Here is a 24725-nt window from a genome sequence, read left to right on the forward strand (position 1 = left end):
GTCATCTCTTGTCGAAGGAGGGAAGGCGACTGACCCCAGAACGTATTCAAGCAATTGCACAAATGTCTGTGCCATCCACACAAAGAGAAGTGCGTGCCTTTTTGGGCATTACCTCTTATTGTAGACAGTGGATTCCAAATTTTTCTTTGTTGGCTAAACCTTTGTTGGCACTCACTTTGAAAGACACACCCCAACCCCTTCCTTGGACTGATGAATGTCAGAAGAGTTTTTCTGATTTACGTACTGCCCTGTGCTCTGCTCCTGTGTTGGGTACTCCGGATTACAGTAAGCCCTTCACGCTCTATGTCCATGAAAGAGAGGGTTGTGCGTTGTCGGTCTTAACACAACGATTTGGAGACAAGCAGCGGCCATGTGCCTACTTTTCGGCTACATTAGATCCAGTAGCCAAGGCATTGCCTAGTTGTGTTAAAGCTACAGCAGCAGCAGCAATTTCTATTCGTCAATCTGCTGGAGTGGTGCTTGATAACACTCTTATTGTCATGGTACCACATGCAGTGGATACCTTGCTAAATAGGACAAAAATGCAGCATCTTACAAGCGCTCGCTTGTCTGGGTATGAACCGACGCTCTTGGCTAGTCATGTGCACATCAAACGATGTAACACTTTAAATCCAGCCACATTGTTACCTCTTCCAGAAGAGAAAGGTATTCAGGAACAACATGATTGTTTTCTCCGTACTGAGGAGGAGACAAAAGGTAGGGTTGATTTGAAGGATACACCACTAATGGACCCGGATGGGATCCTATGGGTGGATGGTTCTTGATTTAAACTCCCTAATGGTGAAACAACTTCAGCTTATGCTGTTACCACCTTGCATACAATCGTGAAGACAGCACGCATCAGACATAATTCAGCTCAGGCGGCTGAACTAATAGCTTTGACCAGAGCGTGTGTGTTATCTAAGGGGAAGAGAGTGAATGTATATACCGACAGCCAGTATGCGTTTGGTGTGGCACATAGCTTTGGTCGTTTGTGGAAAGAAAGAGGATTCTTTACCTCCCACGGTACTAAACTACAGCATGGTCAGTTGGTAGCTGATCTCCTTGAGTCACTTGCTTTGCCTACCCAGATAGCAATCATAAAGTGTAGTGCGCATAAGAGGATTACTGATGATGTTGGTCGTGGGAATGCTTTTGCGGATGAGGTAGCGAAAGAAACAGCCAGAGATGCTATAAGTCGCATGTATGTTGCGGGCCCTTCAAATTGGGTCAAGGAAAAAGGAATGTGTGAGGAAACAATAGAAAGTGTGAGATCGATTCAAGCAGAGGCTACAGAGAAAGAGTTGAGTAAGTGGAAAGAGAGTACAGGAATGTTAGACGCGATGGGATGTTGGATAGAATTGTCAGAACATCAGCGTTGGCTGTTACCAGATGCCTATGTACTGCCTGTAGTTGCTATGGCGCATGGTCCAGCCCACATCAGTGCGAAAGGCATATGTAAGCTTCTGGCTCCAGTGTGGCTGAACGAAGGGATTCCAAAATGTGCAGATAATTTAGTGAAGCATTGTATTGTTTGCTTGATGCATAATCCAGGAAAGGGAACCCCAACTCCAGCAGGTCATTTTGCTCCCCCAACATATCCTTTTGAGGTGTTGCAAATTGATTATATCCACATGGAACGATGCAACAATCTCAAATATGTTTTGGTGGTGGTGTGTGCCTTCTCCAGATGGATAGAGGTCTACCCCCTGAAAGACAACACTGCTTTGTCCACTGCCAAAGTTCTTCTGAAAGAGTTCTTCCCTAGGTTTGGTTTGCCGCGCATTGTCTGGAGTGACAATGGAAGTGAATTTGTGGGCCAAATTATGAAAAAGGTATGTGCAGGTCTTGGTATTCGCCAAACATTTCATGCAGCGAACCATCCCCAATCAGCGGGTTTGGTAGAGTGCTATAACGGCACTATCAAACTTAAGCTTGCAAAGGTACAGGCTAGCACGGGACTTGACTGGCCCGACGCTTTACCTATGGCTCTCCTATCCACTAGAAAAGCTGTACATTCTCATTTGGGACTCAGCCCATACAAGGTTGTTTTTGGGCGCCCGGCTAATGTTTGGGGAGTCTCTCGCCCTAAAAAGTATTCTGACATACAGTATCCAATGCTGACTGACTACTTGCATGACCTCACCACTAAATTACCTGTTCTCCACCAACAGGTTCAAAACGCTTTACCAGAGGCCTCCACAGACCCAGGTCATTCTATCCAGCCGGGAGACTGGGTCTGTGTGAAAAATTTTCAGAGGACAAGGAATTTGGAACCTCGTTGGAAGGCGCCTCGACAGGTCCTTCTAGTAACACGTACAGCAGTGAAGATCGAGGGGAAAAAGAACTGGATCCATGGCGTGCACTGCAAAAAGGTGCCCTTGCCCTTGCCTTTTGACCAGTGGGTCCGTAAGGGTGTAGGTGATTTTGAAGGCGAAAAGGTCCCTCGGTTTGTACCTTTCAGTAGTGCACACCTAGATGGAGCTCGGTCTGAAAAAGAAGATGACAACGTTTTACAAGAAGCAGTACCGCCACATCTCCGATTGAGAGCAAACTGTACTGAACAGAACTCGATATAATTTAAGGCCTAGACTGGTCAAGGACACCTGAGATTTTCATCTTTTTCGTGACATGTATCATCTGTCCAGGTTGCAGGGTCACGGTAGGAGTCTTGGTTCGTGACCTGTATAGTGGCTAGGCCCCCAGGACTTGCAGTGTCATAGGACGGCTAATACACACAGCCAAGTGAGTAAGGAAGATTGCTGTGAGCAACGATTTTAGAGGATGGATGGCAAATTGGGAAAGAATAATAAGAAGGAAGAGATGAGAAAGGAATATTGTAAATTAATGTACAGTCAATGTGGCATAGCATTGTGTGTTCTTATGTTTTCTAGTATTTTATTGGCTTGTATAGGTTGGATTGTTCATGTTATGCAGCACAAACCTGTTCCTACTTCTATTTCCTTGGCTTTTCATTCTACTATCTCCCCACATCAATTATATACGCTTCCCCAACATGAACTAATCAGGAGAACAGAATATTTTAACAATTCATTTGTCCAGTTGTTGCACCAACACCAATTGGTAGTCAACACAACCGACTGTTGGGTGTGTGGACTTATGCCTCATACCACAGAAAAAGGGATGCCATATTTAGCCCTTCCATTTTCTTATGAAGGTTCCGCTTGGGCCTATTTCATGATGTTTTCAAATGCATATCAGAACCGATTTAGACGTCCAGCTGGTTCATATGGTAGTGGACAAGATTTTAGTCATGGTTCTCTGATAAAAGGAATAGTGCCTATGGCTAGAATTGTGGAGAATAGTAGGGTTCCTGTTGATGAGAAACGGACATACGATGCTTGGAACGTGACTCGTTACGCTACTAGCCTTACAGATAGAGTTAAACAGGGAACATCTCCACCAATTTGGACTGTGCCTCATCGAGGTAACTTTTGTTTACAAATAAATGGCCAGACTACTGACACTGGACAAGAAAAAAGTGTCTGTTCCTATATATACATTCACACATCTCAGAAATCACCCCCGTTAGTACCATCCAAGGGCACGTATTTTGTCTGCCACGATAGAGCGTATACGTGGCTACCGACAGATTTTTCAGGAACATGCTATATAGCCTTTCTTCTCCCTCCTACATACACTGCTCCTTCGGGACATCACAGAAACAGATATGGCAGAGGGATTATTGATTCTAAGGACACGGCAGGACAAGAGGGAGGTGATTTCCTTAAAGGATTTCTCCCTTTTTGGGGCCCAATGGCCAACAGTAGAAACATGAGACAATTGGTTTGTGTTGTTGAGACCACCATAGATGTCACTGTGGGAGCCTTGAGTAATCTCACAGCTGAACTTCAGGCGGATCGTCTCATGACATTACAGAACCGGATTGCTCTGGATGTTATTCTTGCGGATCGTGGTGGAGTCTGTAAATTGATCGGATCTAGCTGTTGCATTTATATACCTGACGATGCCCCTACGGTATACCAAGCCATCTCCAAATTACATGTGATCTCCGAGTCGATTCATCAGGACGAAGGAGATTGGTCTTTATTGGAATGGTTTTGGGGATTACTGTCCAAATGGGGATGGAAGGTATAAACATTCCTTGGAGTGGTTTTGGCCATCATTTTTTCCTGTTGTCTCTGTATGCAGTGTGGCCCCGCCATCTGTAATCTTTGTGCCACTATGTGTGTCCCAAAGCCTGTGCCACGGAAGACGGAGAGCATTAAAATGATGTTGCAGCAACAGCTTGATGATCTCATGGCCATTGACGTCGACTCAGATTAAAATGAGTCTGTGTGTCTTGCCTGAGTAATGGCAAAAGGAGGGTCTGAGGTAATTCAGTTTCCGATCCCGTTCGTATTTAGCCACCATTTTATGTCATTCCGCCATTTTGTGTTGCCCTCACTCAGGCGGCACGGTGAACGAAGTGTTGTTTTCCCTCATCCTACTGCAACGTGTCAAATAACCTCCTGCCTCTGTTTATAGCTGGTGTCAGGGTCCGGCCGACTCCACTAATCCTCGTCTGGTCTGACTGATCCCTGTTTCAACTATCTGTTGGTTCGCACCATTGTTTCCTGACTTTATCTTATCCTCTGGCCTTCGCTATTCTTTACTCGTATTCTCTCATTTCACAACTGTCCTCCGGGGCATACAAATGTGTCCTGCCACCTGCAAGTCGACTTATAAACACTACCACTGATTAACTTGTGGGGAAGGGTGACAAACACAGTTGGGAGGGAGGCTTACTTGAGTTACTTAATATCTTGTTTTCACACTCTTCTCATTGGTTAACCCTGTATGCATTGGGAGTGTTTTTTGTCAACATGTGGGTTATAAAAGATTGTGCGCCACAAAGTAAAGTGGTAGTCTCCTGAGAACATACCGAGAGTACTTCTGGGACAACTGTACTTAGCTGCAGCTAATAAACCTTATCTTCTACGCCTAACGGAGTGTCCCGTGTCTCTGTTCGACAAAGCAGGTGAACTCAGGAGATTAAGGCGTACCCTGCGCCGCCAGGCCCATAAGGTTCTGGTTCTTCACCCTGCCACGCACACAGAGGGGCCCCCGCTCCGGATTTAATCAGAGCTATTGGGCCTGAGTACTGTGCTGAGGGGGCCACCTGCAGCTCGGGGGCCCCCCCACACCGCGGGGGATGCGGGGGCCTTTGTTACACCCCTGCTAGACATCATAACTCTGACCGTCTGCATCGGCCGGCGGACTGATGCCCTGGATGTCGGGTGGTCCGCCACCGACGGCCTGGCGGTCACGGTCGGCCCGACATCATAATGAGTGCTTAAGTTGGTATCCTTAGCTTGATTGTGGGAGCAAAGCGCGTATAACAAACAGAATCTAGCATGGGTGGACTACTTTGAAAACTGGTGTTCGCCCACAAAAAGAGAGCATGCATTAGAAGCAAATAAGAAATATTGATATGCTAGAGTTTAGATTGCTGTTTAGAATTTTAGAAATAAAAATAATTTTGGAAAAGCTCCAGCATACCCATCAAATTAAACTTTACATTTTTGTGTATTTTTTGTTCGTGAATAAAATAAAATATTTCGTATTTGTTTGATGCATATTTGTTTATGTATTTCTATGTATTATTTGAGCTTCACTCTCCAAAATTATTTCAACTGGGTTCCCCACTTCCAGTAGTGATTCAGTGACAGTCCACAGAAGTTAGAAGGTTAAGAACTGTCAATATAGTAGAGGTAATTATTGTGAATATAGAGAAATTGTTATGCTTGAGGACATACGTCTAAAGTGTAAAGTAGTGCTATCATAGTTGGATGCAGAACGGTTACATCTGTTTGACTAGATGCACTCGCTATATGCAGCGCGACTAACGCTTTTAAAAATACTTTGCTTTTATCACCAAAATCTCTGGGGAAATTTATTGTTATTGTGATTATTTCTGCTAAAATCTTTGGGGCAATTTTAATGTTATTGTGATTATTGCTGCTAGAGTTGCACTTTAATACTTTTCACTGTTTGCATGCTCTCCTATGGCATAATGCTGAGCTTTTTAGAGCTCATGATCTGCCACTGATGGAGAGGATTGTGAATTTCCCTCCCTTGAAGGCCATCTTGCTGAGGCCGCGGGAGAAAGCAGGTCAGCATTTTCGAGCTATCGCTGCCAGTGCACCCAACTCCCCATAAAAGTCAAGGCGATGCGCGGAAACACATCTGGTGCACCAAAGGCACACAAAAGGCAAGCCCAACTGCGCCCGGACTGCACCCGGCACCCCTGGTCAATTTCCCCCCAGACATATACCAGAGAGTAGCGCCTGTTGCGTAACCACCTAGGTAGGAATATTCTGTGCAACATGCTAGATTTTTGTAACAGCTTAGAGTGCCTTCAATGTGTAAACTGCCATTTGTCATGTAGACCGAAGCCGCTTCTCAAACATAATACACCTAACATTAAGCAAAATGACCTCTCTGCCACCTCCCTCATGTGTGCCACAAAAATGAACTGTGTGTCTTGATAAATACCCGTTGCGTAAGAAAACACAAATATGAATTACTAGAATATCTTTGGCACATATGAGCCGGAGATAGGTTTTCTTACAGAAACATGGGCTGATGACGCTTCTGGCCCTGACTTTGCAGCAGCGGTCCCTATACACTATGTTATCTATAGACCGGATCGTGCATCTACACGTGTTGGAGGTCTAGGGGTAGTTTACCTCGAGCACCTGGACATTAAGTGTGAGCATATAACAGAATGAAAGTGTGAAGCTCTTATTTTTAAATACAGATTCACTAATAATTAGGCTTTTAATGGACTCTTATAGGCTGCGGGGTCCACAAGCAAATTTTCTAAAGTTTGTCAATGACCTCCTTGAACGAACCGTTCAGTGGACCTCCTGGAATCATGTATGCACCTTTCAACCTTTACCATTTTAGGTGATTTTAATTTTTACTTGGAAGATTGACCCAATAAAGAAACGCAACAACACATTGTCAAGTTGAGCTGTTTCAACTTTAAACAAATGGTTAACACTGCCACGCAAACAGCAGGGCACGTTTTGGACGACATCTTTTCAAGAAACCAAGATCTGCTACTGGAAACTATGTTCCCACTTATATGATCAGATCATAATGCTATCAGGTTCACTTTGAAACTCCCTTTCCCAATCCCATTAGGAGACACATCCACGGAGGCCATTAAATATAGAGCCTTGAACAAAATTAATAAAGATGAACTTGTGCTATTTTAGACCCATTTCAGCCCTTTCTTGTAAATGATCCTAAGCTAGATACAGCTTTTTAGTAAAACTGGATCAATCAATCAGGTACGAAGCCTTAAATTTTTCAAAACCATAGCAATCAACCAACTGCTCCCTCCCAGCGTAAACAAACTACTTCATGGAAAAATCCATCCTAGCATAAAACTCCTCTAAGAAATTATTTAACACTGTCAAGATTCTTTCTAATCCGACTGTCACTAAAATAGTGACTCGTGAACAATCCTTGTGTGATATACTGGATTCTCTACAATTTTGTATGCGGACAATATGCAAATTGTGGTGTCAATCTCAATGGATGTTGACGACACTGCCAAACGCTTCAACAACTGTATGATTGAGGTAGCTAGTTGGATGAAAGAAAATTGCCTCAAACTTAATTGAGAAAACTGAGGTCTTTTTGTTCGGAGAGAGATCTCCTTTTGGAATACATTCTTGTGGCCCCAACATTTGGGCCCCCTCCCCTTGCCAGTCTATAAAGTCAGGAACTTGGGAGTAATCTTTGATGTAAGTTTGACCTTCTAAAGACAGATTAACAAGCTCACCTCCACCTGCTTTTTTCTATTAAGAGCTCTGAGAAAGATTGTCCCATTTCTTCAATTCGATTTGCAGAAAACGTTATATCATTGCTCTGGTGCTTTCCAGACCTGATTACTGCAGCACACTCCACAAGGGCGCCCAACAACGAATTCTAAACAAACTGCAAATGTTGCAAAACGTAAGCAGCCCGTCTCTTAAAGAGAATCCCAAAGCTTAAATCAGCTCACATGCATTGTTGGAGTTACATTGGCTTCCTATTGGGAGGCGAATAGCCTTAAGGCATTACGCACTTCCCACACATCTCTTCATGATACAGGCCTGAGCACATTAAGCAAAAGTCAAATAATACACACCTAGGAGAGCCCTTCATTCAACTACATCAAGAACAGTAGAGCCTCCTAAAATTTACGAAGTGACTTGGGGCAGCAGAATCTTCACTTCCGCCACCTGTAAACTTTGGAACAGGTAAAGACCAGCCCAACATTTCTGCTTAGAAAACAACTCAAAACCTAGCTTTTTACATCTAGGCTGCTTAATTAGCAGAACACAATGTGACATCGAGCAGACATCAGCACCAAAACGCCTTTGGGCAATCTCACACTTCATCAACATTATCATTATTTTTGCTGTCAGTGAATGTAACAATACTTCACTTGCTGCATTCTATTTTACAGCTACAGATTCCCAGGGCACCTCCATTTTCTGTATCCACTGTCCTTCTTGATTTCTGTGACAGGTAATACCAATTTGGACTTAATTTCTTTCTTCTCTGACTTTCATTGACTCCTCTTACTACCAGTCCAGTACTTGCTGCACCCCTTCATTCTCTGGTCTCATTGCCCTATCACAAATGCTGCAAATATGATTTTCAACTCAAACTCGCTGATTGGATTGAATATGTAAATTATTCAGTAACACAATTGTTTACTCAAGATCATTTAGTAGAATATGCAAATGAAAGGGCCGAAGATCCAGAAATTTAGTAGCTGCCGCACTCTATCTACTCTTGTGTATGGGTTTGTATCAACATTGGGTTGTGAGATATTATGTAATAGTAAACTGCACCTTTAAAATCTATTACTGCTAATTTCAGCAATTACCTTTAGGCCTAAGAAAAGTGGACCTCTTATAGGTGACTATCTTGTTTTGATACAGAACGCTTAGATACTAAAGATTACCAAATCCACTGACTAGACAAGGAGGTGATCACAGGAAGGTATAGCGCATAAGCAAGACCTATTAAATCATGGTAAAGGAAAAGAAAAAAAACGTTCTAACAGATGGAACTATCGTGAAGTTCCCACACGTAATAAAGATTGCTAAGGGATTTTAGATGCATATTAACAGCCAGGATGAGTAGCAAAAGGACATGCACTGAGATTAACATATCTAAATCTGGGTGGAGTTCTTTAAAGAAACTTTCAGCAAGATAAGAAACATCACAGGTGAAAGGAAGGCCACTTGAGTTGAAGTAGTCAACCAACAATTGCAATGTCAATAGAATATAATTTAGAATCAGATTTTAACTGTAAAAAGACCCAGGAGAGTCAATCTAGGAGAATTCTCACTAATTTAGATTAGACTGACAAAAACAATCAGGTCTCTCACAACTGAATGAATTACCCAACTGGGAGAATGTTTTCAGGATTCTAGGATTTCAACTGGAATAGTGTAGAAAGTAATTTATGTCAAGTTCCTTTATCTGCAGGAGCACCAAATTGACAAAAGGTATTTGTAGCTGAGAAATATAGGGAGACGTAATAAATAGAGAACTTTAGGGAGCTATGGCAAGGAAGAATAAACTACTTAAAACTGCAGTATCATTTTGATAAGCCTCAAAAAGGGGCCTAGGAGAAAAAAGGGAGGAGATGCCTTCTGAACAGGGAATCTAAAAAATACCTGAAATCGAGTTCCACAACCACTATAAAAACAAGAGCAGAAGGAAATATCAGAACAAATGTTGTCTTGGTAGAAACCCTAAGTCCTTAAATGATGTTCTAATTGTTGATGCTATACCTAGGAATGGTAGATAAATTGACACAGAAAGACAAAGGAAAAACAGAGAAGGAAAATCGTACATGAGTGAAAAAGCTTTCTGTGACAATGGCTATGGAAAATATAGAATATAGCTTTGAAAATTATAGACGAGGCAAACTTGTTTAAATGTCTGCCTGCCAATTAGGACAAATTATTGAAGAAAGTCCATACTTTGCCTCGCATACCTGAATTGACACTTCCAGCTCAGGATGTAACTCGCCATCTACATGAAAGACAAAAGGTATCTTGCCCTCCTCATTGGATGAATGGCTGTAAGGGACCAGTACTTCCTTCTCATAAGCCCCAGGCATTGACAACTTGAACTGTGGCTTTGCTGAGGAGGAAGAAGAGAGGATACAAATTATAAGTCTGAGCAAAGAGAGGATTAATTATTTTAAAATTACTTTTAAATAGTATATTATCTCCATACTGAAAGGACAGTGCCTTTGCATTTTTCAGTAGCACTTAAGGGTTCTTTGTTCTGAAGCAGTGCAGCTGTAGTATCATACTGTTATGATTTGATGTCCTTTCAAGAGGCAGGTCTTCATCTCTTTCCTAAATTTGGGCGGGTTAGGGCGGTCCTAGTGGCTACCATGATGTCTTTCCAGAATCCAAGTTGTGCAAATGTTTTTTTGACACCCTCACCTCGGTCAGTTGACCTCAGTCTAATTCTGGCTGACTCGCCTGCGGTCTTTAAATCAAAATGTCTGGGGTTTGCCAATTTCTCTAAGGGTATAGATACAAAAATCCGTCTTAAAGTCCAAGAACATTGTATAGGCCGCTGCTGTACGAAGGACCGCGCTTTTTAAGATCCAGAGACATGAAGTGCAATCAGCTATCAATGTCACATGAACTGTCTTCCACTTGGGATTTGAAATGTTGCTAACAATCTGACCTTTTTCTTCTTTTAAAACACTTGTCCTGAACTCTCACTCATTTAGTTTAATATTTTAATTCATTTTGTCATGTTGCATTTAGTCTTGTCTGAGAAGCACAGTAACCTCTGAGACAAATTCGAAAATGTGTCTGCAGAAAAAAACATTGTTTCACGTTTATTTTAGTTCAAAGAAAAGAAAACTTTCTTAACCCAAAAGCCAACCTAAAAGGCACAACAATGGACGAGCGCAAGACCAGTTGCTTAAGCGTCTTTCCGTACTTTACGTAAGTGCAACAAATTGCATAATGTGAATCTACCTGGACAGTATAATGGCGTCACCCCTGCATGCTGAGTGCATCTTTTATGCTTTCAGCTATTCACTGGGTTTGCACCTAAATCTGTGTGCATTATCCACAACATAGTTTCATTGTGCACTTGGCTGGTAACTTCTAGCTAATCCGAGGCCTACCCCTGTGTATCCTGTGCGTTCTCCTTGGTATTGACTACATCACACACAGTTATGAACCATGTCATTAGATAGCAGGTTAGGTTAATGAACCCGGATGCACTGACTAAGGCTGGATAGTGGGTTCGCGCCATTATTCAGTATCTGGCTGATGTGCTCAGAGATGCTGAACAGACTCAGCTCTTATATTCTGCAATGACAACCCTACCCAAAACTCTCAAGGCATGTCCTAAAGTAAGCTCCTATGCCTTGAGCAGCCTTTGCTGAGTCCCCAGAGCTGTCTCTGTTTACAGCACCAACAGGGGAAAGGAGAGGGCACTAATTATAGGGAGACGCCTTCTATCCTTTCTGGATCCATCAGGGTCTGTCTATTTCAGGCTTTCACAGCTTTTCCCCATGTACCAGAATGTGAAGTAACTACGACTGTAAAGACAAAAAACAAAAATAGACATGAAAGCTGGTTGTTGAAGGCATGCGGGATGCACTTTCCGAGCTTGTGAATTAGAAAAACCAACAACAGTTGGAAATGTGACACACAGAAATGAAGGTGTTTTGTGCACTGCAGGGTGCATGTGAAATGAGGTACATTAGAGGCACATGTTGGCTACCAGGCGCACATTGTGGTTATTTTGTGTGTAAGGGGCACTTGGACTAACGAAGCAGCATTACTGTCCCTCAACATGGCTCCTGAATTCAAGAAGTATGACACTCACAGGAAAAGACTATTAGAGAGAACCAAGCACACTCCTTTGTATTTGGTAGCCAGAATTCGGATAAACTAAGCAAAGAGAAGTTAGACCCTATTTACACCTTGAATATTATAGCATTTCTTTTCAAAATGTCTACATTTCCAACAGTTCCATCTCTTCTGGTGTACACACTACAACATTGTGAGGGGCCTCTCAAAGATTCACTTACCGTCCCTGTTGTGTGGTGTCTTTGTCATTCCACTGATGGTGCCTTGAACAGACAAGCAGGGATTAGCCTGTGATAAAGACAATATTCACAGCTTCAGCTTTAACCGAGCAGACCTGGTATTTCACCAAATAACACAAGGGGTGGAGTGACATCACAACCATTTGACTCCTCCCACTTCCGCTGATGCAGCAGGGACTGACAGTACACAGATATGCATCTTGAACCCCGGCTATCTCTTGTTTTTTTTTTCCTTAATTGAAAACCCTGATTTTATAGCATTTTAGTAAACAGTAATTAATAACAAATACAAATAACTAGATACCTAAAGTGGGTAAATAGTTTCTTTTCGAGAGAAGTGTCAGACAGTGTTCCATTTTTAAATTGATCCACATCAGCACTGGTGTATTGCACTTATGCACATATGGCCTGCGTGTAGGGTGCAAATAAAGTAAACAAAATGGCACTTGACAAAAAGGCTGTGTATTTCCTAAACAATCAGTCGATCATGTTCCAAGGCAAGAAGCACTCTTTCATCCTGGATCTGCTCAACGAAGACTTTTAGCCCTAAATTCTCGATGAAAGGAATTTGCCTTCGATAGTCATCCTTTTTGTGAACTGCAATTTTCTTGATTTCATAACAGTTTTCCGTACCAAGAAGAATATCCTTACTTATTAACTAACAATAAGTAGTTTCAAAATTCCAAATTGCAATAAAATGTGATCATGGTTCTGGGACGCGCAAAACTAATGTTAAGCTCTCCAGTCAGACTGGAGATGTTCATAATTGAGCATTCTATCTAAACCATAATAACCTCTACACCATCATACATTACAGGAAACAACATTAAGAGTTCACTTTAGGGTGAAAATTGAACCCAAAATGGGCCCATATTGGGAACAATAGAGTAAAATGTCCCGTCAAATCCCACCTCCTGTGAAAACTGTGCCCCAAACATATAAATTATAATAGTATGTGGATCATTTTAAATTGTTCAATTGCACATGGAAAATTCTCACTCAAATTTTTGATAGGAGTTAGTGGCCCTTGGAATGAGACCAGCTTAGTCAGCTCAGTCGCGCACTCTAGTCGTTACGCGGAGTGCCTGCAGTGCATTGTGGTGGCAGCGGTCGGCGTAGCTGCTGATGCAGCGAGCGCACCTTGCATCCGCTGCTTTTGGTTTGCCAATTGCCGCCCACACCCACACTTGCCTCATCGCCTTTTGGAATTTTCTAGACCAGTGCCATTATAGGCAAGTGCACGTGGCGGATGGCGGGATGGTGTTCGGCAGCAGGTGACGATCGATTTTGGATCGTTCTGCCCATCTTCCCCCGTCGTGGTTGCTGCTCAGCGTTTGTTGTGCCTGCAGCCGCTTCTGAGCTGCCTCTCTCTCAGGAGTGCGAGACAGATTAGCGATGCTGTACTCTTCCTGTCTCTGGGTGCTGCATTCTGGGGACGTAAGTGCAGTGGTATGACTAATGCAATGATATATGTATCGGAGTACATTGGTGGGACCCTGGGGCCGAATTACAGGAAGTGTCCTGAGGGGCGCAACAGGCGTTTGTGCCCACTTTGCGTGCCCCCGGGGCACTTTGGTATTACATAAGAGAGCGTAGCTTGTGCGTCCCCTTCAGTAATACCGATAGCGCTAGCGCACTTAAAGCGCCAGGGCTAACTTAAGGAGGGGTCCCTCATTTGCACGGGGGCATGCCCCATGCAAATGAGGGAATTCCTTTGCTTCTGCACACACGCCTTATTACCAAAGCCGGCTAAGAGGCAAAGAAGCTCCCAGGGGGCGCACTCACAGTGCTGCACCTAAAAGGTGGTGCACTGTGAGTGCTCCTCCTGAGAGCAGCCCTCTGGAGGACATCCCCTTACAGTCAGGTGCAGTCACTGACTGCACCCGCCTGCAAACGGATCTCTAATCTCTTGTAAAAGTGCAGGCGGGTGCCGCCTGCACTGTGAAAACACAGAGCGGCTGCTTGCAGCCGCATCGTGTTTTCACATGAATAAGCTGCCCGGGAGGCAGTGCATTCACCGTAATAGGGTGCACTTTCATTGTTTGCACCAGGCGCACCTTTTAATAGATGCGCCCGGCGCAAACAAGGAAAATTCATAATACGGCCCCTGGTGTTTTAATTCTGCCTGCTTAACTGGATTGCATTCCATTTTCCCTACCGTGATACACCATGCATATTCGGCGAGCCGGGGAGGTGTCAGCGTTCTGAGTGTCCCCATTAGCACAAGAGCGCTATTGACTCTATCTGTATTTTACCGGTCTTCCACCGGGCCACCTGGTCATTAGGTGGCCAATGCAGAGAACAGTGACTAAGAACTATGCAGGTGGATTTGAGCAGCATGGCGGGGAAGCACAGGTCTCGCTCAACAAGACAGCAAGCCTGACACCGCGAATGGGCTTTAGAACAGACTTTGCTGTCCTATCTTCCCTCTCTGCTCCCTGCATCCCGCCTCCAGCGCACTGAAGTTCCATAGGGGCATTGCAGCTGCAATAATCTCTTGGGAGTTTCGATATGCCTTGGAAATCAGAGGAATCCAGCGAAGATGGGTTGGGAGCAGGTACAGAGTCGTTTGGCCTTCCTCTGCCTTGAGTACACATCCTCATCCAAACAAACCTCTTGATTAACTGGCCAGGCTGTCGTCAAAAGCTAAGGGTCGCGGAGGAGTCCATAGTCACAACCCCAAATACCAGACAAGGAGGGCGCCCAGCAGACTCAAGAGTGCATATAGTTGAGATCCACCACATGTCTGCAAATCACACTGACCATCTCATGGCGGAGGAGTTGAAGGAGTCACAGGAATCGCAGGACCTGCAGGAGCCGCAGACACAGATAAAGTCACAGTCACAGCTGTGGAATAAGTAGGAGCCATTAAAAGGCATGCCATAGGACTCGCCTATCACCAGGCGACAGAAGGTCAAAACCCACATCTCTTCCCCACAAAGTGAACAATAAAGCATATAAAACTAATCATAAAGTCCAGGTGGGCTCAGCAGAAGCACAAGCAGATGCAAATGTAGAAATCTGCGAAACTCATGGCATAGATCTAACTAGCAGTTCCCCCTATGGTTCTTGTGGTTCTGCAGGTATCACTTCAAGTAGCCAAGATGACCTTGGAGTCCCATCCTGGTCTCCCGGGCACTTTTCCCTTGAAGAACTCGAGGTCTTAAATGCCCATAGGGAAATTTTGTTTTGTGGATATTGCCTGTGAGAAAGACCTGATAATAGACTGCACTAAAGCCACAACAAAGTGGGACTTCTCAGAGCCCACCAAGGAACGTCCTGCGGTAATGGACTCACACCAGCAATAATCTCGAGAAATGCACATTCCCACCCAAAGAGGGCTGCTCACACTGAAGCCTCAATCCAAGCCTTTTTTTCTGTCTTCAGTCAAGCAACTTTCTCCAACACTTAATTCAACATCTTCACTGACAACTGCTAAAAGGCCACTTACAGGTCAAACAAGGGACCCCTATTCAACTGTCCCGAAAGGGGCACAAACCCCAGGGAGCTCCAACTCTGCATTGAAAAGAGCTATGGCTGGCAAACCTTAGCAGGCAATTAAGACCAAATAAGAGAGTCAATTCAAGTCTGAACAGAGAGATCACGCAACAGAGAAATGCGGTGAATGAAGATTAAGACCCGAAAATAGCAGAGTAGGGAGCAACGGCAATAAATAAAAAGCAACATGGCTCAGACCTGCAAAAGCTTAGTGGCACTCAAGACCATTTGATGAGCATATCCCAGGAAAAGATTGCAGGAGGGGGCAATTGCTCTGACCTACAGGTTCTAATAAATAAACTCCTTGGTGAGATTACTGACTTAAGGAAGGAGCTAAAGAAGCTAAAGAAGCTAGGACAAATTGAGCAAATGCAAAAGAATAACCCTGCATATGCACACACAAAAGGTCATATGGTGCCTCCAAATACTGTCCATCAATAGTAACTCAATACACAAATATACCAGCTCGGGTCCAGCTTAACCAGTCGGCTCCTCATGGGAAGGCAAAATTGTCATTAAAACATTACACACACAGGACATTCAAGTGAGAAAAGACAGTCGCGTTTTGCGATCCGCCTGCCCGACAACCACAAAAAAAAATTAACAAAGTGGAGTATCTCCTAAAAGTCTGAATGACGGAAATAGATTGGCCCAGCACAAAGTCTATATTCTTTCCGGCAAGCCTATTATTGCCCGATTACCAGAAGCTAAGACGTATGGATCAAGTGGTGTCAAAGTGGATAAAAGATCCAAGGAAGACTTACAAATTGCTGTTTGAAAAGCTGGCGACAACACAGTGAAGCGGAACGCTCCACAAGTCGTAAACCACCATCAATCTAGCACAGAAACCAATTCTAGTGTATACTGATAGGGAATGGGAGGACAAATTTAATTACATGTATGATCAAGTCAGCATGATTAGTGGATCCATCTTCAGACATCAGAATAGTACTAAGCCCACTCCCATTCTCGGGCTATCAGCCACTCGTCCCGGCCAAACCAAACACCATCAACCAGGATACCGCTACCCCCAAAGGGAATTTTAACAAGAAGCCCTAAGCCCATAAAAAAGGGGCATAGCCATCTTTGATAAGGAGAGTTTTAAGAGCCCAAAACTTTTAATAAAAATGCATATCAACACAGAGAAGATGAAGGCACTATAAAGCAGCGATTCATTTGTGGGAGCACTCGCGCACATGGACTCCCCCAGAGAAGTGATACCCCTAAATGCGAACTCAGACTATTCCAGGGTCAGAGGTCATACATACATAGGTGCCACAATCAGCCCAAAATAGCTCAATTATTTCCTGGAACATTGCAGGAATACCCCAGAAACTGGGTAATGGTGACCGTCTAAACTATCTGATGTCACATGACGTGACTATAGTTCTAGAAACCTGGGCTACCACCGCTTGGGATATTCCTGATTACGATAACCACTCAAAGGAGGCCAAAGGGCTGGAAAAAACTAGAAACACTGGCGGCCTACAGGTATCATGTAAAACATAGATATGCGTACAAACCTAAGTCTGGGAACTCTAATCCCAACAGTTCCCACCTACTTTTTGAGCACAGATTTATTATTGGGAGCATATATCATCCTTGGGTAATCAGTTCTGTTTTATACCCATCTTGCACCCATTTTTGCAGATCATGCTAAACAGATTGTAAAATGTAACTAAAATAGCCCTTTTTAACCTCACCTCACAGTGACAAAATACAATCCTGTGATGCAGCCTTTGCTATCATGACAGTCCCTGCTATTGTAACTATAACACAAGATTGGAAAGAACAGACAAACACATCTCCTTTATAACAGAGGAACCTTATTGCAAGATACATGGACTTGAAAGGAATTTTGTTAACTCGTCTGAAGAAACCCAAACGTTTGGAAAATGGCTGCCTCCATCTAGTTGGTAAGCGATCCTGCTCATTCCGAACTGACAGACCTAACGGCTTCCCTTGTGATTGGCAAGTGGCCGTGAACTGCCGCGGACGCCCCATTGGTTTTACAATTCCACCGGTGCCGCACTCCACCCTCGAATTGGCTATTCCCTTTTCAGAAATGGGTTCCATCCGTCTCACACATAGTTAGCTCTCTCAGCAACAGCCCTTAACCCTTGGATCCCTCCTCCCCTGCACTCGCTATCCAGACAGTGTGCTTTCAGGCTTGTTATATCTCTCGTCCTGATGATGATCTATGTATCTTGTTATAGATCGAAACGTCGTCGACTCTTTAAACAGCATGCACGTTAAACTCATGTGTTAAAGCTAGTGCATTACTGTTTACTTCTTAAAAGCTTGCCCCCATTATCTGCATTGGCGATAAGCTCGTTTGTTTTGCCTGAAAAAATATATGTGATTGTCTTTATGTTTTCTTTGTCGAAGGATACAGGACTGTGTCCCACTCTATTACGCTCTGTTTGATTTCGAATAATTACGGTTAAAATATTAAATCTAAATGTCCGGCTGGACATCGTAACTTAATATAGCACTGATTCTGGTCTATATTCATTGCTCTCTTACTTATATTTGTTTGAAGGACCAATTGTTTTTCATAAACCATCTAGATGGTAAGGCAGAGGCCCTGGGCTGCACATTCAGGATGGCACAGTACAAGGTTACAAGGTGATCCTGGAGAAAATAGTGCACATGATCAGTGGTCCCTTTAAAATGTTATATTGATGCAGGCTCATTTGGTTGGTCCATGTTATTAAACATGAAGGCACTTCTCACAAATGTTTCCAAAGAAGGTCACAGGTACAATAGATGGCTCTGCTGTGAGTGGGCAGGTGTTCACTTGCACTGCTACTGTGGCTCACTCTACAATGAAGGAAGTGCCAAAGCCATGCAGAGAGAATGACCCAAGAGGACAGGTCTCACTCCTAAGAAGAGGTCAAAAGTAGAGCAAAGTCAACCAAAATAATCTGGAATTGTACACTAGGCAGAAGAGGTTCACCACATTTAATGTTACTAGGGATGACTGTGCATTGGATACTGGATATGACAATACCCTGGATACTGGTCACTCAGTGTAGATCTGGACTCTATCTGCCGGCCAACAATGATCACTGTGGGGACATTTCATAATCTGCCAGTAGTGTCACTTGTTCTGTGGACAAGAGTGCAAGGGCAGTTATTTAGAATGGTAACCACAGTTCATGCGCAGCAGCACCCATGTTACTAGAGTGGTGCACATGTGCGGTGACTCAAGGGGCCGAAAGAAATTCCATCTGGATAGTGAAGGGCAGCAGTCCATATAGATGGGCTACACCACACTGCTCGGTTCGCTTTACGGGTGAGGTGATGGTGATACCGATAGGAGGTCATGTCCTGGTCTGCCCACGAAGGAGCAGTTTCACTCGTGTGGACACTACGCAGTTGTGTGCATGCGGCTAATGTCACCTGTGGTCCATGATCTGATGATTGAAGGTCTTGGCATCTCTGACAAGTGACAACATACCCCCGCTTGACTTGGCACTCTACAGTACATTACAATGTATTACATTTCACATATATACAACTGCATTACATTTAAGACATTTCACAAAGTTTATCCACAGGGAGAATGAGTAATTTGCTCCAAATCATACAATTTCTAGCTAGGTGCTGGAGCTTGGACTGGAACGTTGGTCCCCAGGCTGGTGGCCAGATTAGCCACTATTTACATGAGTGACAGGTATGTGCACACGGGGATATCTGAGAGAGAAAAAACAGTCTGTAAATAATTCACGACGTCCTTCCTCCGTGAAAAAGACATGTCTGCCCTCCGAAACGGGGTATTTTTGCAGAACCGCCTTGGAACTGCAGAGACTGTTTTACTACCTGTCATAGGAAGGTGAGTCGAGGAAGTCAGTCATCTATGTTTACCTTAGTAAGTTCACTTTCATTTGGCTGGACTTCCACATAGTTGAGACACGCTCGTTCTGAATGCTGATAAAAATTTGCTAATTTGTGGCCATGTCTGTCGTAATATCTTTTTCCATTGAGTGTGCTTAATATATTCACCATGCATTCTACTGACTGCATATTTGTTTTGATATTGTGTTATAAAACATTTTAAAAAAAACATTTAAAAAATGTTTTAAATCAAGTACAAGGTACAGCTGGCCTAGCAATGTGTGCACTGGAGATCGGTTGCAGTGGCGTAAAGCAAAATAACCCCCACAGAATGGGCCGAGAGGCCTGCTTACCGCCTGTATATCTTACAGATATGTTTTGCCCTTAGGCTAAATAAGGGGGGGGCTGAAGGGTTGGGGGCTCTCTTGTGCTGCAGGGGCCTGCGTTACGCCCCTAGAAGAAAAAAAACAGTTCAGAATTTCACAGGTGTGACGGATAGCTACTCCGTGACTGTATTATTTGATTGAATTTAAATTGTTTGTGATCGATATAGGGTGTTATCCAGACGCCAGGCCTGCCTTGTACTTCCAACAGAATTTTCGGTGATGGAAGTCAAGGTTGTCCATCTGGACAGATGACTAATTGAGATAGTCGGCCCTATCAACCAGTTTCTACCTCCTTGGGAGAGAAGAGGAGGCGACCGGCTCTGTCGTTTGTGCGGCCGTGGTGTGGAGGACCTCATTCACGTCATTTGCATCTGTAGCAACCTAAGGGATATAAGGATAACCTTGCTAAAACCAATTTTCAGACAGCATGGAGTTAGGACCTTCAGACAGGCGGCAATGCTGTGCTTCAATTCAGAGAAAGTGCAGCTAAACTGTCGGATTACTAATGTTTTTGATATAACTGCAAAGAGATTGAAAAACTCGTCCATGCTGGCTGTGAATCAACCTACATCAGAATAGCCACTATCTGGAACAATCTTTATAGACTTACAAGAGCATTGAGCAGAAGTTTTTTTTAAATTTATTTCAACATATTTTTATTGATTTTTTTACACATATATTCGTCTACGCTTTGTCATCACAGGGTGGCAGCTCAAACTGGCTGTGTTGTTGATAATACAGTTACACAGTATGTTTGGCTGTCCCCCTATCCACTGTCCCACTAAGAGAATAGGAATGAGTGAAAGGGGAAAGGCTAAAGATTAGGGAAAAGAGAAGAAGAGATAGTATACCAGAAGTTTACTTCCCTCTCGTTCGTGTTTTGATCTTGTGGGGGTGTAGTTTAGAGCCATTTGATTCCCTTTGATAGTTCTACTCATGGTGGTTCATAGGGGTCTAGGAGCTCGTCCAGGGACGCCCACATTCCCCTAGAGGTTTGTATCCATGGTGAGTTTCGCAGGGCAGTACTGTCAGCGCCTCTGAGGTACGTCACCCAGTTGAGCCAACCCTTGAAAGTTGCCTTGGTTGTATCTTTCCATTTGGTGAGTACTATTTTAACTGCCGCTGTTAGTAGGAGATCCAGTAGGTCTCTGTCATGTTGTAACTTGAGCTTATCCCTTAATGACATTTCTTTTTATTGTTTATTGGTGGTAAATACATGGGTCTTTTAATAGTGCCTTTTTATTGTATATGAGCAAGATATTTCTATTTTAAACGTTTTCAATGTATGCTATGGTTTTAATTAGTTAAGCATAATAAATAGGTTTGAAATTAATTGAGACAGTCGGGAACGAAAATGCCGATTTATTCGTCCTGCTTCTCAACTAACAAACAAAATGCCTCCATAGACTTTAATGTGGTCCCACATCACTCTCCCAAAAGTGTTCATTCTCCATTCATCTTGACCCTCTGAAACACCAGACTTTTACCTGCATTTTTGATTCAAAAGATTGCCATGTATGCATCTAATCTAATACCATGGAAGCAATACAGACGTCATGTCAGTGTTAAGTGGGTGTACTGAATGTAAATTGACAGACTCATGTCTTTGTCTGCAGTGGTCAAACATTATGGCATGAATTTAATTTCCAATCAGTTCCACCAAAACTTTATAAGACACCCTGTTCACTTACCACTAGGACTCCATTTGTGATAACCTCTGCAGGAGGGTCATTGCTGTGGAGAAAAACACAGACTTCTAAACATTTTTATTCACACGTTAAATACAACACTTCTGTCTGTTCAGTATTCTATACCCTTCACCCCTTGAATGTTCACCACTGAACCAGATCTCAAGCAGCCCCGATTCAGCTAAACTGCAGATCAGGCAGTGCTTAATTTGAGCGGGGGGTTTCCTATGCTCAACACCAGCACTTAATTGTCAACGCCGGGGCTTGTGACAGTCTGCCACAAGGTGGCACTGTCTAGCTAATTTAGAGACAACCACAACAACAGTAAATTATTAATGAAATATACATTAAAAATGACTATTACCTGCCGCCCAAGCCTTACTTATAGCTTTGAAGGGTCTCAAACTGTCCGAACTGTCACACTTGTAGGAGTGTGACGATTAGTAGTTGTGTTGTTACTATCATTAGCAGGATGAGAGAGGAATTGTGTGGTGCAAGCTGCAGTGGCCTCCTGAGGAGAGCCCTGGCACTTATTTTTTTTACAAATTAAGCACTGATTTCTGGCCTTCGTGGTCTGTTCACTGTTAATGCATAATGGCATCGTGTATCGAAAGGATTGTGGGCCTTCCAAGAGTACTGATAGCCAGAGTTTGACTGAACAAGATGGAGCAAAAGCACATGGAGGCAAGAGGCATGGCCCTCCTGTTTCAGGGCCCATCACTCTGGAGGTTAAATTACATAATATAGAACAGCTACATGGAACTTTTACACTGATATTTTAACAAGTCAGTGCAAAACACAACATTTTCATAATTTATTTGGAGGAAAAATGCAAATGCCACTTCTGCACTGGTCAGTTGCTGTGGGTGTGTTTTCTGCCACTGGTTGGTCAGTGCAAACCTGTACTGTACCAGTTTTGCACTGTTTAACCTGGCTCCTACACGCAAACTTTATTTTATAGTGGGACTCAATCATATGTTTTTCAGGAAAGCCACCTTGTTTGGAAAGGTATTTGATGCATGGAACATTATAGCGAGTCTGTAGCAAGTTGTAGCAAACACTCTTTGACTCAATCAGTCTTTGTTGAAAAAACTGTTGTCTGCATTTGTCTTGCACAATATGCCAAGTGGTACCTCTGTATCCCTGCTGTATGAACTGTGAAGGCATTAGAAAATAGCATGTTTGATGCCTTATAAGAAAAATATATAAAATTAATGAACCCACAACAAAAACTAAGGGGATTATTTAGAGGTTGGTGTGCAGGGTACTTTGTCACAAACATAGCAGAGAAACGTGTCCAGCAAACTGGTGGTTGACCAGCTTTGTTTAGAGTCAGGAGAACTGACATGGTTCTACTGGCAGAGCACCTGCTGGTGGAAACTTTAGTAAATTGGCAGCCCCACAAACATCCAGCCATCTGTCTAAGTACCTCAGATCATCTACTTTATTTAGCATGGACATTCCGATGTACTTTTTTCCCTTTTCATGACTACCAGGCAATAAATATACGGTGGTCCTGAATAGAAAAACAATAAAAATATCCCTGATGCCCCAGGGCAATTTTTGGAGGGATAAATGAAAAACAGTTGAGTGGCCACCATCAGTACCTTCCTATGGGCCACTCGGGTAGCAGCTCCTCTAAACACATCCAAAGGCATCCAGATCTCTGACAGGCAGGTGGACATCTCTAAATATGTTGGAAGATAATCTGCCAGGTGGAGGTTAGGACCAAAGATCCCCTGGTGGACAATTGGCTTCCCTACATAACTTTAAATAAGCCCTTAAATGACTTAGAAGAGCAATAAAATAAAGGCTATGCACTGGTGCCCTTAAAAGATACCTTTTCGAAAAAGGGGATGATCACAATTTTGCAAACAAGAATCCACCCATTGCTTTATAACTGACCTGTCCACAATTGGACCCATGCCTCTCCCTCCAATTGTTCTACACACAACTTTGTTGAAGATTTATAAAACACAGGAAGTCTAAACAAAGTCTTGTAATTATCTGTTTAAATACTTGCTCTTGTGATATGTGTTTTATAATGTTTATACAGTTCTACTGGGCATGTGCATGTACTATGCCAGATTACCTGGTGTGGCCAAATAGGTACCTGAACTTTGGATACGTGTACTTTTTTAAAATCAAGAGTCCCACAGATTTGATTTGATTTGTGTATGCTTTTCGTAATTTTAGAAGGAACCCCTATTGCTGCCGTGCCTTTGGAGAAGATGTGAGAATTCGACCTAACACTCATTATAAGATGTGGAATTGGTATTGCTGTCTGTTGACATCTGACCATAAGTACTTTCTGAGGTTCTTTATTGGTTTTGGTGTAGCTGCAGATCTAGGCCTTTGAGACTATATGAGCACACTAAGAGGAGTTTCGATATTATGAGGTGGTGTCTGCAGGAAAACCTTTTTATGTTTACCCACTTACTATATTGTAGCTCAGGGGGAACTGCAGAGGGCACATGTTTTGCCCCCAGCTACGCAAATGTGCATATGGGCTTGTGGGAAGAGTAGATGCTTAATGTTAACAAGTTAGTGCACTTTGCTGGCAGTATGGTCTTGTGAGTGATTTCACTATTTATTTTTATTTGGAAAGAAAGTGAGGAAGAGGCTCTGATGTTCTGAACTGTAATTATATCAATTTGAAATTTAAATGTATCATAAGATGGTGGGAATATGTATTTTTGGGATATTGAGCTGAACATTGAAGATGATCATACTGGCTCCTCTCTGTATAGGAAGTCTATCACTGGCAAAAGTGAGATCCCTGCCACCAGTTTTCATCCAAGTCCACAGAAATGGAACATTACATAAAGTTAAAGCCTCAGACCTAGGCACAACTATAGCAGTATGGAAAGATCTGAATATCATCAAAATTGCATGTCAAAATTTTTTAAAGAATAAGGTTATGCTACTTCTGTACCAGCCAGTGTAATTAATAAAGTTAAACAACAGTGTAGGAAGAAATTACTTGGTGGGGTTGAGAATAGGAAGGATAAAAAAAAGAGGGTGAATGTGGAAACCCTCTCATAATTACGTATAGCACAAAACATAACATTAGACTTTAGAATAAACATTGGAAAGTGGCAACATCTAATCCAGTTGTTAGTTCTATATTAACTCAAAACCTTTCCAGAACGTTTAGAAGATATCTTTATAATAGCTTGGTCA

The 24725-nt window shown here is 43.0% G+C and overlaps 1 protein-coding gene across 1 annotated transcript in view; it reads right to left on the minus strand.

Annotated features, from left to right (window-relative positions):
- Positions 1 to 24725, minus strand: part of PLA2G4F (phospholipase A2 group IVF) — a 238999-nt gene that overhangs the window by 127769 nt on the left and 86505 nt on the right. The window contains exons 6-8 of the mRNA XM_085627089.1: positions 21546 to 21588; positions 12113 to 12179; positions 10037 to 10185 (exon numbers count right to left, since the gene is read on the minus strand). Coding sequence (XP_085483215.1) covers positions 10037 to 10185; positions 12113 to 12179; positions 21546 to 21588 — 259 coding nt within the window. The remainder of the gene's footprint in view (positions 1 to 10036; positions 10186 to 12112; positions 12180 to 21545; positions 21589 to 24725) is intronic.

The sequence above is a fragment of the Triturus cristatus genome, chromosome 9, assembly GCF_964204655.1.
Source record: "Triturus cristatus chromosome 9, aTriCri1.1, whole genome shotgun sequence".
In the NCBI taxonomy this organism is placed as follows: domain Eukaryota; kingdom Metazoa; phylum Chordata; class Amphibia; order Caudata; family Salamandridae; genus Triturus; species Triturus cristatus.